Source organism: Zonotrichia leucophrys, chromosome 13 (assembly GCF_028769735.1).
Source record: "Zonotrichia leucophrys gambelii isolate GWCS_2022_RI chromosome 13, RI_Zleu_2.0, whole genome shotgun sequence".
In the NCBI taxonomy this organism is placed as follows: domain Eukaryota; kingdom Metazoa; phylum Chordata; class Aves; order Passeriformes; family Passerellidae; genus Zonotrichia; species Zonotrichia leucophrys.
In genome coordinates, this window is record NC_088183.1 from 4,391,245 (window position 1) to 4,406,706 (window position 15,462).

Genomic DNA, 15,462 nt, shown 5'->3' on the forward strand with positions numbered 1-15,462 from the left:
ATGTTTTTCTTGGCTTATCTCTTTCTGTGCAGTTTGCCTTGCACATCTGCCACATAAATTATGAAACTGAACTTGAAAAGCTGAAAATGTATTTCATATCCTACTGTATATAATGAAGATTGTATCATTGGCCAGGAGGAGTATGACTGCTCCTTGCATAGAGGTCTGGAATAATACCTGGCATTCATGGACTGAACTGGCTGGAGTCATATTTGTAATGGTTCTGAGGAGTGGCTGAAAAATAAAAACTTCAAACGGTCAACAGCACTAATGCTGTGCTGTTACCTCCCTGTAACCTGAGGTATTTCTCCAGACATTTTGGCAGATGGGTCCCCATCTGTTTCTTTGTTGAATGTGGACTGCTGGCTTCCTATTTGGTATCCATATGTTTTATCTGTAAGGCTCTAAATCTAAGCTGCATGTTTTATAACAAAAGTGACATTACTGACAGGAGCAAAATGAAAATGCATTAAGTTTGTTACATGTTTTTTAGTTAGTTTGTCTTCACCCAGCGAGGGGAGAGAGGCTGGCTGAGATGGAATACATGAGTTCACTGAAGGGAAGAGCAGCCCCATTTTATTTGGAGTGCCTTCTCTGAATAATTGTTAATAGCATTAGGTGCATAGATTCCTGAACTTCCATTGTATTGCTTGGGATAGCAGGTGAATAAATGATATCCTCTGTCTGTGAACCAGTCTGCACAGTGAGCTCTGTAAGATAAGTGACAGTGTCATAGAGTAGTGAAATCTTACCCCAAAATACATTTTTAAATCTCATCCTGAAATGCATTTTTCTCTTTGACTTCGTATTAAATCCTTTCAGTTTGTGGATCACAGGTTTGGACCAGTGATGATCTGGGATCCCTCAGAGCCTGAAGGAAGGGATGCTCACAGAAACAGGTGCAGTTGATGGGTGCTGTCCCTGCTTGTGGGGCGCTGCTTGCTCCATGTCCTGGCCTCTGGTGGTTTGGGAGGCAGTGCTGTGTGGATCAGGATCCGTTCTTTTTTAGCTCACTGATTCTAATGCTCTCTTGAAAGTATTTCATGCCCAGATGGATAAGTATTAAATGATTTTTTTAATTGGCGAAAGTGTTTCTGGAAACTAATTAACAGTTTAATAGATGCCAAGATTCCTACACCTGGGAGTGGGGGAGGTGTATCCTGTACTCAGGCAAGTTGTGTAGCTTTTTTATTTACTGTGTGTTCTCAGTAGTTGAAACTAACTTGTGCACACAATTTTAAAAAAGATCATTTAACATTAAAGCTGCTGCTTTGCGTTCTCAGAAAGCTTTCCCTCTATTTCTACCCCTCCTTTACAGAAACCTTTTAATCTAGATACTAAAAATAGTTTAGATGCATGACTCACAGGAGTTAAATGGTGAGATGAGGTTGTGTTCACTCCTCTCTGAGGGCTTCATCTTAATTGCGTGTGTGTCTGTGGGTGGGGGTCTCCTAGATAACTGTATTGTGAAAATATTGCCAGGGCCTGCCTTGTCTCTTCTCCAGATGGTGAATGTTCACTTGGCTCATTATATAGTGCATTCAGTCACTTCATCTTTTTAAAAAACAAATACAGCTATAATCTCAAATGTCTAGAAGCAGCTCTATGTTATGTTAGTGTCATTTTGCCTTAAGCTGTCAGCCCCTCTAATGGTTTTTGGGAAATCTGAGCACAAATTGCTGCTGTTGCATTTGGATAATACTCCTAAAACCTGTGCCATTGGTCATGTGAGCAGTCACTCGTGGCCCCTTTCTTGTCTTAGGGGGTGACTGTGGTTTCTCAGTGAGAGGGAGACAAGGGTGGTTCCCAAACTGCAGGGGCAGGGAGCTGCCTCAGCCCCCAGGTGGGAGCTCCTGCTGCCTTTGTTCAGAGCTTCACCTGCAGTTGTCACTGGTGTGCCTTCCATAGAACTGGTGGGATGTTTAGGTGGAGATAGGAAAGGTAAATAAATGAACCATGTGTGTGTTCTTCTCTATTCATCTCAAGCAAGCTCCCTTGTGCTGTAACTTAATGTTTTCTGAACTATTTTATGCCTTTTATGAACCTCTCTGGTTGAATAATGCAGTCCCCACTCAGTTTTAGATCCAGAGCTGTGGAATAGTTTCCTTACTGGGGTTTGTCTATGTGGAATGTAACTGTGATGGTCTCTGCCTTGTCACCAACTGAGGTGATGAGATTTGATTCAGAGTCAGTAACATCTGCTCTGTCAGGACCAAATTTAAAGTGTGCTTTGCCTTTATTCACTGTGAAAGTCACAGGAAACACAGGCAAGACTTTCTAAAAATAAGGAAACTGCTAACAAAATCACTAAAAGAATGAGATTAAACTATTAGTATGTGAGACTCACTATTGAAGGGATAATGTTAAACATGTTGTTCAGAAGATAAAATCATGTTGTGTCTGTTTTGGCACGTTAAATAACAAAAGGTTAAAATATTTACTTCTTGTAAGACTTTGTCACCACATTTCATAGTGCTGTACAGTAACAGAGCTTCTCTTGTCCTCTGTTTATCCAGACCCTGCCTGCTCTAATACACTAATTTATTTTTTAAAAAATTCTTTAGTGTTGCTGTTTGTTTGAATAGCATTAATGTTCATACTGGATGTATGGTACATACACATGAGTAAAGCTTGAATTTTTATTCTTCTGTGCTTGGTCCTTAAGCAGATATTTGCAGATTGGTGTCTCATTGGAAACTGTTAATGGTGGTAAAATGTACAAAGTTTCTCATGTCAGCTTTTAGTATTTTAGTGTTCCCAGTTGTAAAATTAAAAAAAAAGGAAAACAGAAGGTGCATAATCCAGAGGTGTCCTTGGAGTAATAGTTAAAGGCAGAATATTATGCTCATAGGAGTCCCATGTATACATGATATTGTAATTGGTTTGAAATATACATTGAAAAAAATGTGTATGTGTAGCCAGGTTTCTTGTTCCTGCAGTGAGTCCCTCAGCACAGTGGGCAGCTTCCCAGAGGCTTGAGAAGTGTTTCTAATTAGGCTCACCCTGTCCAATCCAATACCTTTATCATCACTATAAAGGAACTGTTGTAATGTCCCCTCTCTGTGGCTTCTGGTTATTTTAGCTGTCATGAGATTAGAGCTGGCATTTCACAAATCTTCAGTGGATGTGGTGCCCAGAGTTGTGCCCGGGGTGACGCCACCCACAGCAATGGCAGCTCTGATCCTGCCCGTGCCTTTATGGAGTGCTCTGGCTCTCACCCCAGGGCACAGTCAAGGCTTTTCTTGCATTTGTGCAGAAACACTGGCAAAGATCTGTTAGGCTTTCTGATTCCTGAGTATGTTTTCAAGTAAGTTCCATTCTGAATGGATGGATAGATATTTATTATTTACCTCCTTTTCTCATGGTGCCTATTTTCTTGAGTGCAGGTTAGCTGTGCACATGCTGTTCAAAGGTTTCTGCATGTTTAAGAAACTACTGGTATTTGAGCATTCATACAAAAGGCTGAGTGTTTTTGATATTTGAACATCTGAAAATTTGATGTATAACACTTTCTTTCCTAATGAATTATTTTCTTAGGAATAGTTATCCAAAGAACATTGCTCCCAAAATCTGCCCATAACCTGTGAGCTTCCTTTATGAGTTGTGATTTCATGCACTTGAATGTATGGTCAGGGTGGTGAGGGAACAGAACACCACTGACCATGAAAAAATGTGGAAGATAGAAGAGATGCTGGGAGGGAGCATGAAGTGGAAATCTCTGTGTGATGTTCTTTAAGGAAGGCCATGGGCAGTGGAGTATTTACTCCTCTAGTGCTTTATGCTGCATCCTGAGTTCTCATCAACAAAAATTGTTGCATCTTGTCCTTTAGCAGGTTTGCTGGCAGTGTATTTAAATCATTGCTATGAAATGTTGTTTGAGGGTTAATTTTAGAGTAATTAGCTGAGAAAATACTCCTCCATTTATATTGCTGACTATATGCAGAGCCTTGTGTCCCCACATCCATGTTTCCAAAGAGTTTCTGATTCAAGGTGTATGGTGTAGAGAGAATTAGGGTGGAATTCTTGTTCAGTTTGGAACCAGCAATGATTGATGTGGATAATTAGTTCAGGCACAACAAAACTAATTGTAATGTTACCAATTGGAAGCCATTACTGGAAGCAGTACAGTTATAGTTGTGTATAAGTGATTGTAATCTCCTAACAGATAATTGACTTCAGTTAGAGCATATGAATCTGTAGAGAATATTGTAGTCCTGAGCAATGAAAAATCTTCACTCTGAAACAAACATTTCTATTCAGGATGTAGTGTTTATTTAATTTTTAACTAGCGTCTTGGGTGAAGTACAATGATTTTACTTTGCCAGCACAAAAGTAATTTCAAAAATAATTTCTTAGTCTGGAATAGAAAAAACCCTCTTTTTCAGTAATTATTTTGTAGCTATTTTATAGGGGGAAAAAGAAAAACTAATGTTGATGAAGCACTAATGTATTACTGAGAGCAGAATATACTTCATGCCCATCAATATGGGCATGAGCAATACAGCTTGATTCATGTGTAAAATCAGAAGCCTGAGCAGAGTAGGCAGATATATCTGTTGGAGTCTGTTGAAATGAAACACAAGGAGAAGTTTTCTGCTGATACATTTATCACTTACTAGTGGTCATGTGCATTTCTGTCCACATCGTGCGTTACATTCAGTATCTGCTGATAAGGAGGAGGAGGACTGGGCTTAGTCTGCCTGGTTTGTGTGTCATCTGTGCAGGGTTCCTGCAGTCTGTAAGGTTTTATTTTCATGCAGGCCATCCACAAGCTGCCTTTCATTTCCCTGTTTCAAAGTGCTGAGGACAATCTCAGGCCTGTAGGATTTTCATGCTCTTCATGCCTGAAAGTTCAAATGCTCTCAGACTGTTGCAACTGTAAATGTTGAAATGGCAGATACTGCTGGACCTTTTGTACCTTCACAGATCCTCTGATCTGAGTTTTATATGAGGAGGTACAGAACTTCTTGTCCCCTCTTGCTGCCTTTTCTCCCTAATACCAGCTAAACATCATTCTTACCTCAAATTATACACTTGATGTGTTCAGTGCTGCTCTCCCCTTTCACATCCCTCCCAGCACACTGTAGGGTAATCCACTAGGACCCACTTGGAAATAGTCAGGTATTTACAGCTGTTACCCACTGACTTTATTAGCAATGTCCATTTATTCACTTAAAAGGAATTTAGTCTCAGACTTGAGCTACCTGTTCAGTGTTGTAAACTGAAGATGCAAACATTTAAAGTTGCAAGAAAATTAAAAGCATTTTGCTCACTGCTTGTTCTGTAGAGATGTGACAGTGCCCTCTCTTGGCTTTTGGAAACAGTTTTATTTTTTAAAAAAGAAAATTATACTGAAATCACTTGGGAAGGGTACAATAAAGAGTTTAAAGAATCTGTTGTCATTAATCTGTTTTAATAGACTTAAATGTAAGACACAGAAGAATGTAACAGTTTGTGATGTCCATGTCAATCCCTTTGTTGCTGTACCCTTATTTTGGATGTAACTTTCAAAATACACTTTCCTGCTTAGTATCTTTGTCCATGCCAGAAGTTTCTGTAAATGTTCTTGTCGCGAGATTGCAGCAGTGCAGGGTGTCAGTGAAGGATTTGGGTGGATCAGATGCAGAATGGCAGATAAGGGGGTGTCAGCCCTGCCTGAGAAGTTCCCTTCTGTCAGCCCCGGGCGTTCAGGGCCGTTTGTTTGCAGGGCAGCCTCTCCATGCGATCCAGCACGATTCCCTGGAAGCTGCCCAGGATAAACTAATCAGAGAGCCCCCCCTGGTGTCGGAAAGTGTCCTCGGATATTAAATTTATATCAATCACAGGAAGTCTTGGCAATCAAGCTAGTCACTTTTTCCCTTCACATCTGGACATAAATTATTTTTTTGCTGCAAAGGTCACAGGAATCATGGGTAGGGCAGGGAATGAGGGCCATAGAAAACATGGGAAAGGAAGAATAAAACTGTATTTCCACCTTTTTAGAAATGGTTATTTTTAAGTGACCTGGAATGATGCCAAACTATACAACAGTGAGGGTTTTTTTTTTTTCTCCTTGAAGTTTACATTTGTTCCTGAATTAAATGTGGCTCTAAGATGCTTTGGTTTGGAATGGTTCATTCCATTAGATCTCAGCTTGGCATTTAAAAAAGAGCTTTCTCCTAGTTGCTGAGAACAATAACTTTTCTGCAGAGAGGTTTAGAAGTCGAGCATGTTTCTGTACTTAGAGAGGCTTAACTGCACCTTTTTTCTCTTGGCATTACTTAATTTCCCTTGTTTTCCTTCCGTTTCCCCCTTGCAGCCCTGCTGCTGCTTCAGCCACGTGCCCTGAGCTCTTGCATAGCCAATGCTGCCATTTGTTTTTGTACACTGTTTGCATCTCTTCAAGCATTTTCTATTCTTAAATTTTTTTGCTCTAAGAAATTAAGGAAATACTTCATTTTATGCTTCCCCCTCCCAAGTCTCCATCAAGTCTCTCAACAAATGCTGAAGGAGGGGTTATAAAAACAAGCAGAACCTTTCCATTCATTTCCCTGCCTTTCCTTGCTTTGGACAAGGGACCCAGTGTGCTGGGAGCTGCAAATCCTGGAGCTTTGGGTTGTGTTTTTTCCATACATGTGGGAAATAAAGATGGGCTTGGTTTACATTTGTATGTACAGTAAAGAAAATACCAGGAACAGAAGCTTGAGGTGTATTCAGCATAAATGAATTTGTAAAACCTTAATTGCTGTTGTTCCAAACTGCTGCTGTGTTCTTACATGCTTGTTGTAATATAGCTAGGTTCTGGGAGCTTGCTGATTATTTATTCAGTCATGTAGCTTATGCTCTCTTTAGACACAAAGTTGAATAAAATCATACATCAGGATCTGACAGCAGGAATTCTCATGCTGAGAATCCAAGATTAAGTCCAGAAATTTTATTCTGTTTTAACAATTACCTTCTGTGTCCCCTTTCAGACTTGAGGGGATTTCATTCTTGTTTCTGCTGTTTATATCTCCCAGTTCCAAGATCTTTGCTATCCTTATGCCAAATAAAATTGAGCAGGAGTTGCTTGAATGCTGCATTGTGCAAACTCCTACATGGACAGAGGGATAACTGTTGGGATGACTATTGAGCATCTTGATTTTTTTTTTTTCTCCTTTTAGGTCATTCGGGTTCAGAAGAGGTTCTTAAGTAGCAAATGCTTTCTCCACATTGCATTATAAATCATTAGCTCTTTCCTACAGTTCAATTAATTTGTCATTGTGGATTGGTTTGTGTTGAAACTCAGAGGGGTTTTTCTTCGCTTCTGAATCAGTTATGATGTACTTTTAAGTAAACTTTGAAACTTGTGACATGCTAGGTGTAAATGTGTTGTTTGAGTACAGTCCAGGTATGAAGGGAGAGCAGAGAGCAGCAGCTCTCCTGTCACTGCTGATCTCAGGTGACTCCTGGTGCTCCAGAGCTGAGAGAGGTTTCCAAATGTTCTCACTATGGCTGAGATTATTGGGCTGCTCACTCACCTTAGAAGATGAGGGAAATTGTTATCAAACACATCTGGATGCTTTTAGGGACACAAAGGAGGTTGCTGGGCTCATATGTTACCTGTTTTAAGGATTCATTAAAGAAATCACTTATTTACTATTTTAATGTTAACATCACAGAAAAAATCTTTTCCCAGTAAGGTTTTTCTGTGACCTCTCGAACAGACAGCCTGAGCTCCTTGCAGTATTTGCATTGCTGTCATTGTAACTGAGTGCTCTGCAGCTTCTTTGGCTGTTTTCCCTTAATTAATTAAATTCAAGCTAGGAAGCAGACTTGCTAGTGAATCTCATCTCCCTTACTTTAGTCTTCCATGTGATTTTTTTGTTATTTTTTTGGCTAACACCTGTTTGGTACTGATGTTCTTGATTTTCTCTTGTAACATCATTCCAAAAAAAGTGCCTCTGATTGAGTTATAAATCCTCTTGCAAATAACTCTGTGCCATTACAAACCTGTAAGCAAACCATACCTAACTGCAGAAGCCATCAGCTTTGACTCTGGTGGTTTGGTTTGCATTTTAATTTGACCCAAAGCCATTTTTACTGGACTGAATCCAGCTGTAATGTAATCCCCAGTTTCTCATCTGTATTCTTGAGGACTAATAGAATAGTAAAACCTTCTTAAAGATAACTTAAATGTGGTGTATAGTGTCCTCAGGGTAACTTGTGCACTAAAGCTGTTTTCTTTCCCACTCTGTAGAGGTATCTCATTAAGTGAGATCTGCACTAGTGTCATTATTAAGTTTTCATGTGTTTCTCAGTTTTGATGCTAATCTTCATGTGTGTGAATTTTTTTTCCTTTGCAGCACCAATGTGGTTATGAATTATTCAGAAATAGAGTCTAAGGTTCGAGAAGCAACCAATGATGATCCGTGGGGACCTTCAGGGCAACTCATGGGAGAGATTGCCAAGTAAGTGATAATTTGACTCAGTGATGAAGAAAAGAAAGGTACATTTTATATAAGAATGTGAAATTTGATGCTAAATCAACTCTGTGGTATTCAGACTGATAATGCCCAAAAGTTGCTGTAAATAAAGTCTTAAGTTTTTTAATGCCTAATCATAGAATGTAGTGAAAACTGTCAAACAAAAAATGAAGCCCCTGTATTTTTTAAATTCTTGATTTTTCATTTATGTGTCTTCAGAATTCTTTCCATACAGCTGATTTTTTTGGAGTATTTTTTTTCAAAGCACTTTCTTGTAGCTTCTACAAAAACAGCAAAACATGTTGAATTCTTCCTTGAGCTTTTTTTTTTTCCTGTTAAAATAAGTTTGGAAGTTGTGTGTTTGATCAGTTGCAGTGGTTATTAGGGTATTCATATTCAGCATTATTTTCATGACAAATTAGTGAAGGTTCTTTTACTACCTCAGATATTTAGAATTACTCTTTTCTTTTGTAGTCCTGGGATGTGAATGACTGATCGAGGAGTTAAAACAGGGGCAGCTTTTTCCCTTTAATGTCCCCCGATGTGGCCGGGCTTGGATCACTCCTGCCATCTACTGCCAGCCCCGAGTGTGAGCAGGCTCTTGTGGCCAAGCCGGGCAAACGACATTTCTGTGCTGCTTTTGTTCCCTTCCTTAGGGCTACGTTTATGTACGAGCAGTTTCCAGAGCTCATGAACATGCTGTGGACTCGGATGCTGAAAGACAACAAAAAGAACTGGAGGAGAGTTTATAAGGTGTGTAAGGATCAGGGCTTGGTGCTCATGCAGGGTCCTGGTGGAGTTCTTGTTTAGATAATCCTACAGCACTTGCTCCTCTGGCAACATAGAATTTCTTCCCTAAATGTTTTATAATTCTGTTGGTGAAGTCAAAGGTGTTTTTCAAATGCTGTACATAAAAAAAACCTACAGAATTTCTGGGTTTAGAAGCACATTAAGATGTTACTTAATGAACACAACAGAGCAATTCCATTTTACTGCTATTCAGGTATTAGACTAGTGCTCACAATTTCAATTTACCCAAAGGAATTGCTATGAGCTCCATGAGAAGGAGATGTTAAGTTACTGTGCTATCAGGAAAACATTTTTTGACAGAATTCAAGAATACCTGAAATAAAATGCAAAGTAATCTTAATTTTCTGTCAATTTGTAATGCTTTAAAAGTTGTAGTTTACCTTTGAGTGGGCCAAATTTTCTTGCAGATCTTACATGACAGTTTTTTGTCCTAATTGTGTTTTGGAAAAGATCAGAGTCATTTGCATTTTTCTTGTCTTTCATGCAGAAACTTTTTGCTTGAGATTGTGTTGTGCTGCACTTAAAGTGGTGTTCAGTGTTCACTGAATTATGCAAATATAACCTCCTTTTTTAGAATTGATGTATTAGACTAGGTTATATTTTGTTTTTCTTGATGCCAGGATTGTAGCAAGACACAATTAATTCTAAAGCATGGTTTGTGTTTTTCACAGGTGCTTGATGTTTTGTAGTCATAGTAATTGTTTTCCCTGAAGTACAATAGAAATTAATTTTTAATGCTATCACACATAACTACTTAATGTTATAAAGACTTCTTGAAATTGCTTATCAGGTTTAGATTGGGTGAAATAAAATTATAGTTTTAGCTGATAAAGGCACTACTTCAGAGAAAGAGCCTTATTTTTTTCTAGATATAAATCCTCAACATAGAGAACTGAAAGTATTATTTAAACTTCATTTGTTTTGTCACTTGTCTAAAGTCGTCCTGAAATGCAGTTTTGTATATCCATTGAATGCTGCAGAAGGCTTCTTAAATTCCTGTAGGAGTTACCTTTCAGTGAAAGCCATTGGAAAATTGTGAACAAAAGATGCAAAAGAAAATGCCTCATTTCACAGGTTAACTTTTTCTCCTTAATTGCTGCTGCTTTATCTTAAAACAAGCAGTGGCTGATAAAGGTAACTACCTGTGATTTAGTAGTAACAAGCTGAAGTTTTAAAAATACAGTTTTTGATAGTCTAAAGAGCAAAAGATTGATGTGAGGAAAAAAATGCTTCCATGGGACTCATATAATAATAAAAAGGGAAGGTTAGTATTTACTAATTTGGGGAGGGGGGTAGGTTTGGGGTTTTTGCAAAAAAAGGTAGAGTTTTTGTTCATGCAATCATAAGGTGCTTTGTATTTTTATAGTCTTTGCTGCTCCTAGCTTACCTCATAAGGAATGGATCAGAGCGTGTTGTTACAAGTGCCAGAGAACACATTTATGATTTGCGATCCCTGGAAAATTACCACTTTGTAGGTGAGCAATAGAAAAATCTTATAAGCAAATTAAAACAGTAGTTGGAGTTGTCAGTCACCTGAACCAGCTTAGAAGCTTCCCCAGTCTAATTAAAATGTGACTGTTGCCAGTTGTGTGAAGAGTGCAGAATCCAAGACGTGGGGCCCTAGAGTATTAATTAGTGAAGACAAGAACTTGCAGAAAAGACTGGCTAATAACAACAGAACCAACACAACATGAGTGTTGGGGTTTATATTAAAATATGCACTAGAGACTGGTCCCCTGTGGTGTCCGTAAAGGAATAGCTTTAATCATATGGGAAGAAAAGGTTAGAGCTCCAAAACACACACATCTGTTTGAAGCTGGGGTTTTTTCCTCCCACCAAATAATATTTACAGTGCAAAGGCAGCAAGGCCAGTGTGTGTTTTGAATGTGAAAAAGGCTGGAAAGGAGCACATTTAGCTTATAGTACTTCCCAACTGAAAGCAATTTTTCAAAAAATCAGTTCTGCCGTGGGACTGAGTTCTTGCGATGAAACTCGCAAAAACTGTGCTAAAAAGACTGAGGAAGAAGGGTGATGTTTTGAGGGGTTAAAATTGTTCAAGTGGAGAATACAAGTTCTGTCTCAGCCTTTGTTAATCTCTTCTATGTTTAAGTACACCATTCAGTGCAAACTCATTTATCTAAATTTTGTTAATTAGTCCCTTTTAAAGAGATGCAGTGGACCTCATGCAGCAGTCACGAAATCTTTGACTGTTGTGTTCATGATTCAAATTTTTTTATCAGTTTGGTGTTCAGTATTGCTGCCTCTTACTATTTTCCTTTTCCCTCCCATCTTCCATCCATCATCTCTGTCCTGCATTACCTGCCAGATGAGAATGGCAAGGACCAGGGGATAAACATCCGCCAGAAGGTGAAGGAAATGGTTGAGTTTGCTCAAGACGACGATCGGCTGCGGGAGGAGAGGAAGAAAGCAAAGAAGAACAAAGACAAATACATTGGGGTGTCCTCGGACAGTGTCGGAGGGTTCAGATACAGTGAGTACTGGGCTGCCTTGGCAAGGATTGCAATCCACTTTTGCTTTCCCAAAAGCACTGTTTGGAGCCTTGAAATGCATCTGTGCATTTTGTGTGAGTTTCCTGGGCTCTGTCAGAGCTGACTTTACAGGCACCAAGTATGTTACTCCTTGCTCCCAGTCCCTCTCATAGTGTGTACCAGGGGTCTGAGCTTTTGTTGGGGCTTCCATCTGATGTATCCCAGCATGCCATCCATGATCCAGCTGCCAGTCTGTGTTTTCTTTGGCATGAGTAAATCCTTGGCTGCTTTTAGTAAGGGATGAGTACCAACGTCCCAATGGCACAAGGCTCTGGTTTGGTGATTTCTTTGAGAGAAGGGTTTGCTGTAAGAGCTCAGTAGTAGCTGTGCAGGGCTTAAACTTCACCTGTTTGTCTGATGCTTTCTGACTTTTTTACTTTTCTTATCTGTGAGCCTTCCACTTAGATTTGATCCCTCCTGTTTTTGACAGGTTGCTTCTCCATTCTCCCTTTTCCTCATATGCAAAGTAGTTAAAAAATTTCCAAGGCAGGATAATTCTTCTTTTATTACATTCCTTTAGCCTTTGCTACTTGCTTGGAATTGTGGTGCTTCTCTTTTTAGGAAATACTTATGAGTCACTGTATTTGTACTTTTTGTACATGTCCCTTTGTTCTTTCACTGAGCTGATCTTTTGACTTCTCTGTGCAGAGTCGTGATCTATCCTTTTAGGCTGGGTAGGATCATTTCTCCATGTGCTCTTTAGGTATCATTCAGGTTTTTTAATTTAAAGGACTAGTTTCTGTCTTGTATTTAATTTTTGTGGTAAAGAGTTTGGAATTATTCCTTCATTTGTTGAGTAAAGGTTTTTTAAAAGTCTTTCTTGCAGCACAAAGCAAACCCTTTCCCAGGTGAGATTTCTAATCAAGAAGATTCAAGTTATTTAAACAAAAATGGTTTTATTAAGATTTTTTTGTTAGTTTATTTTGTCCTGAAAATTCTGAGCTTCTAGTTGGTGTCTATTTCAATTTAAAAATTTGTATTGCACAGGAAAACCCCTCTAAAGGAATCTGCATTAAAATGCTTGAGAGCCTGACATAAACTGAAATAAGGCCATTTTATTCTCCTGCAAAATTTAACAGCAGTACATTTCTGAGCAGTGTCTCCTTTTCCAATGATAAAGATCTCACTGAGTATCTCATGGATTTGTAGCAGATTCTCAAATGGAAAAGTTTTATGACTTAAACAGATGTCATTGGAGACTTGCACCTATGTCTTTACTAAGAAAATACACCCTATATGATATGAAGTTATCAGATAGGTATAATTCAAATTTTGCACCTTGTGGTGCTGGAATCATAATTTTCTTTTTATTAAAATGGCTTAATTGAAAACACCTTGAACATCACGAGAGCTGCAATAGCATTTGTTTGTAACTTGAAGTAGGGATTATTTCACTGTCCTTCCTCTCTGCCACTCAATTTTATCCAGCCTAAGTAAAAAAAAAAAATTACTGTTGTTTCGCATTTTTAAAAGATGCACAAAAATTGGCTTGTTGCATGTGCATGATAGCCCAGAATATAAATGTTTGCCTATGAATTTATACACCTGTATTTTGTGAGGAAGATCTGATACAAGATCACAATACAAGATGAAGTGTGCAGTGCTTCTGATAGCAAAGTCTTTGTTAAAATGGTTTTTTAATTTGAATTAAACTCAAGTTGGCTGTGTGTGTACAAACAAGACTCTTCAGTGTTCTAGACTTCCTTGATGGGATTGTACAACAATTATGCTAATTTCAAGTAAAACTGGCAGCTGTTTGTAATCTAAAATACCAATATCAAGGTCTGGAATACTAAATTAGAAAAAAAAGTTTTTGATTTCTTGGTAATAATGCTCAGGAAAAATGTTCAGGGTATCCAGTGGCCCCTGAAAAGGTGAGTTTACTGCCTTTTCTTTTTTCATCTCTCTTAAAAAAATGTAAAACTTTTTTTAATTGCTGAGTGTGGAAAATGCAAAGTTATTATGCACATTCTTTCAGTATTTTGGTACTGTTTTTGTGTATTAGTGTCAGTGTATAAAGCCCCCAGTGGTCACTCAGCTCAGGCAGGAGTGAATATCCTGCAGTAGGGGCTGTTCCAGCAGTGCCCTGTGCCCGTCCTGCTCAGCTGCTTCTGCAGCCAGGGCTGCTCCAGCAGAGCCCAGCTGATGTGCTGGGCATTGAGCCTGTGGCATTGCCATAAACAGAAGTGTTTGAGCCTTCATTCCTGCCACTTCATGGTGGGCATGCCATGCTGTGCCTTGCTCTAATGGAGTTGATTCAGCTGGGGGAGCTTTGTTTGCTCTGTGAGCTTGTACAGCTCAGGTGTGTGGGACAGGGGGGCTTGGGAGGGATTCCAGAAAGGCCACAGGCTTTTTTTGGGTACCTTTAATAGTTCTTATCTTTGTCTTACCAGGTGAAAGATATGATCCTGAGCCCAGGTCCAAATGGGATGAAGAATGGGATAAAAAGTCAACTTTTCCTTTCAGTGACAAGTTAGGGGAGCTCAGTGACAAGATCGGCAGCACCATCGATGACACCATCAGCAAGTTCCGAAGGAAAGATAGAGAGGACTCTCCAGAAAGGTGCAGGTACTGGAGCTGTTGTACCCTGAATTTATCTGTGAGATTACTCTTGGGAAGCAGTTTGACATTGCTGGATATAAGCTACAATCCTCTGCCATTCTTTTTGTCTGTAGGGGAAGCATATTTGGGTTCAGTACCTGCTTCCTGGGCTTGTGCAGCTCCCCTGGCCTTGGGGAGCAGTGTGGCTCTGGCAGTAGTAACTGCTCTTGGCTGCCTTCCATTACTGCCCCAGCTGCTGGCAAAGCAGGGAATTTGGCTGAAATATCCAAAGCTTTTCCTTGTCTCAGCAATTCAGTGCTCGTGTGCCAGTGTACTGAAGGCTGCCACTTAATGCTGCACACACTCTGAATGCTGGAGTGCCAAGGAAGAAAATTGAAATTGCTTTGACACAATGCTGCTTCCCTGAGCTGATTTCAGGAAGAACAGCCTGCAGGTGATTTCTTTAAAAAAAAAGAAAAAAAGTTAATTTCAGTTAAAGCTTTTCGGGAAAATACTTTGTTTTACATCTGGTCATTAAATTTATTCAGTAAGGGAGAAAGTCTACCCTGCTTTGGCTACAGAAAGAACTTAACATCTGTCACACTTCAACAGGTGCATTGAATTTAATTATCTGGAGATCAAGTTTGTACTTAACAGAATCTGAAATTGCTGTAGAGAAAGTGCTCAAGTATATTGAAATAATTCCCTTTTGGGAAGCAACTGAAAAATCAAATTTGCACTGAGATTTGATTAATATTTTTTACAAGAATATCTTTAGATAGTCACACATGTATATGAACATAAAAATCCACATGCACACATCTGTGTGATGCAAACCTAAAGCAATTTTGCACGGAAACAAAATAATAATAATGGCAGCATTTCTGGAAAGCCCTTGTGGTCCTCTTGGTGGGGCATTAATAAAACATAAAACTGGCATTCTTTGCACACATCAGGGTTCCCTCTTAGAACCTAATATCAATGGACTACAAAGAGAAGGGATCAGAAGAAAAGTAAACAATTCACATGTAACAATGGTACATTTCTGTGTGCATTTCTGTACTTATCTTTCAAAAGCAACTTGTCCCATGATGTCTGCAGACCTCACCAGCCGTGTT

At 39.1% G+C, this 15,462-nt stretch overlaps 1 protein-coding gene across 1 annotated transcript in view; it reads left to right on the forward strand.

The window, feature by feature from the left end:
- Positions 1 to 15,462, forward strand: part of CLINT1 (clathrin interactor 1) — a 44,817-nt gene that overhangs the window by 16,469 nt on the left and 12,886 nt on the right. Inside the window, exons 2-6 of the mRNA XM_064725112.1 lie at positions 8,325 to 8,429; positions 9,101 to 9,197; positions 10,621 to 10,729; positions 11,581 to 11,745; positions 14,197 to 14,371. Coding sequence (XP_064581182.1) covers positions 8,325 to 8,429; positions 9,101 to 9,197; positions 10,621 to 10,729; positions 11,581 to 11,745; positions 14,197 to 14,371 — 651 coding nt within the window. The remainder of the gene's footprint in view (positions 1 to 8,324; positions 8,430 to 9,100; positions 9,198 to 10,620; positions 10,730 to 11,580; positions 11,746 to 14,196; positions 14,372 to 15,462) is intronic.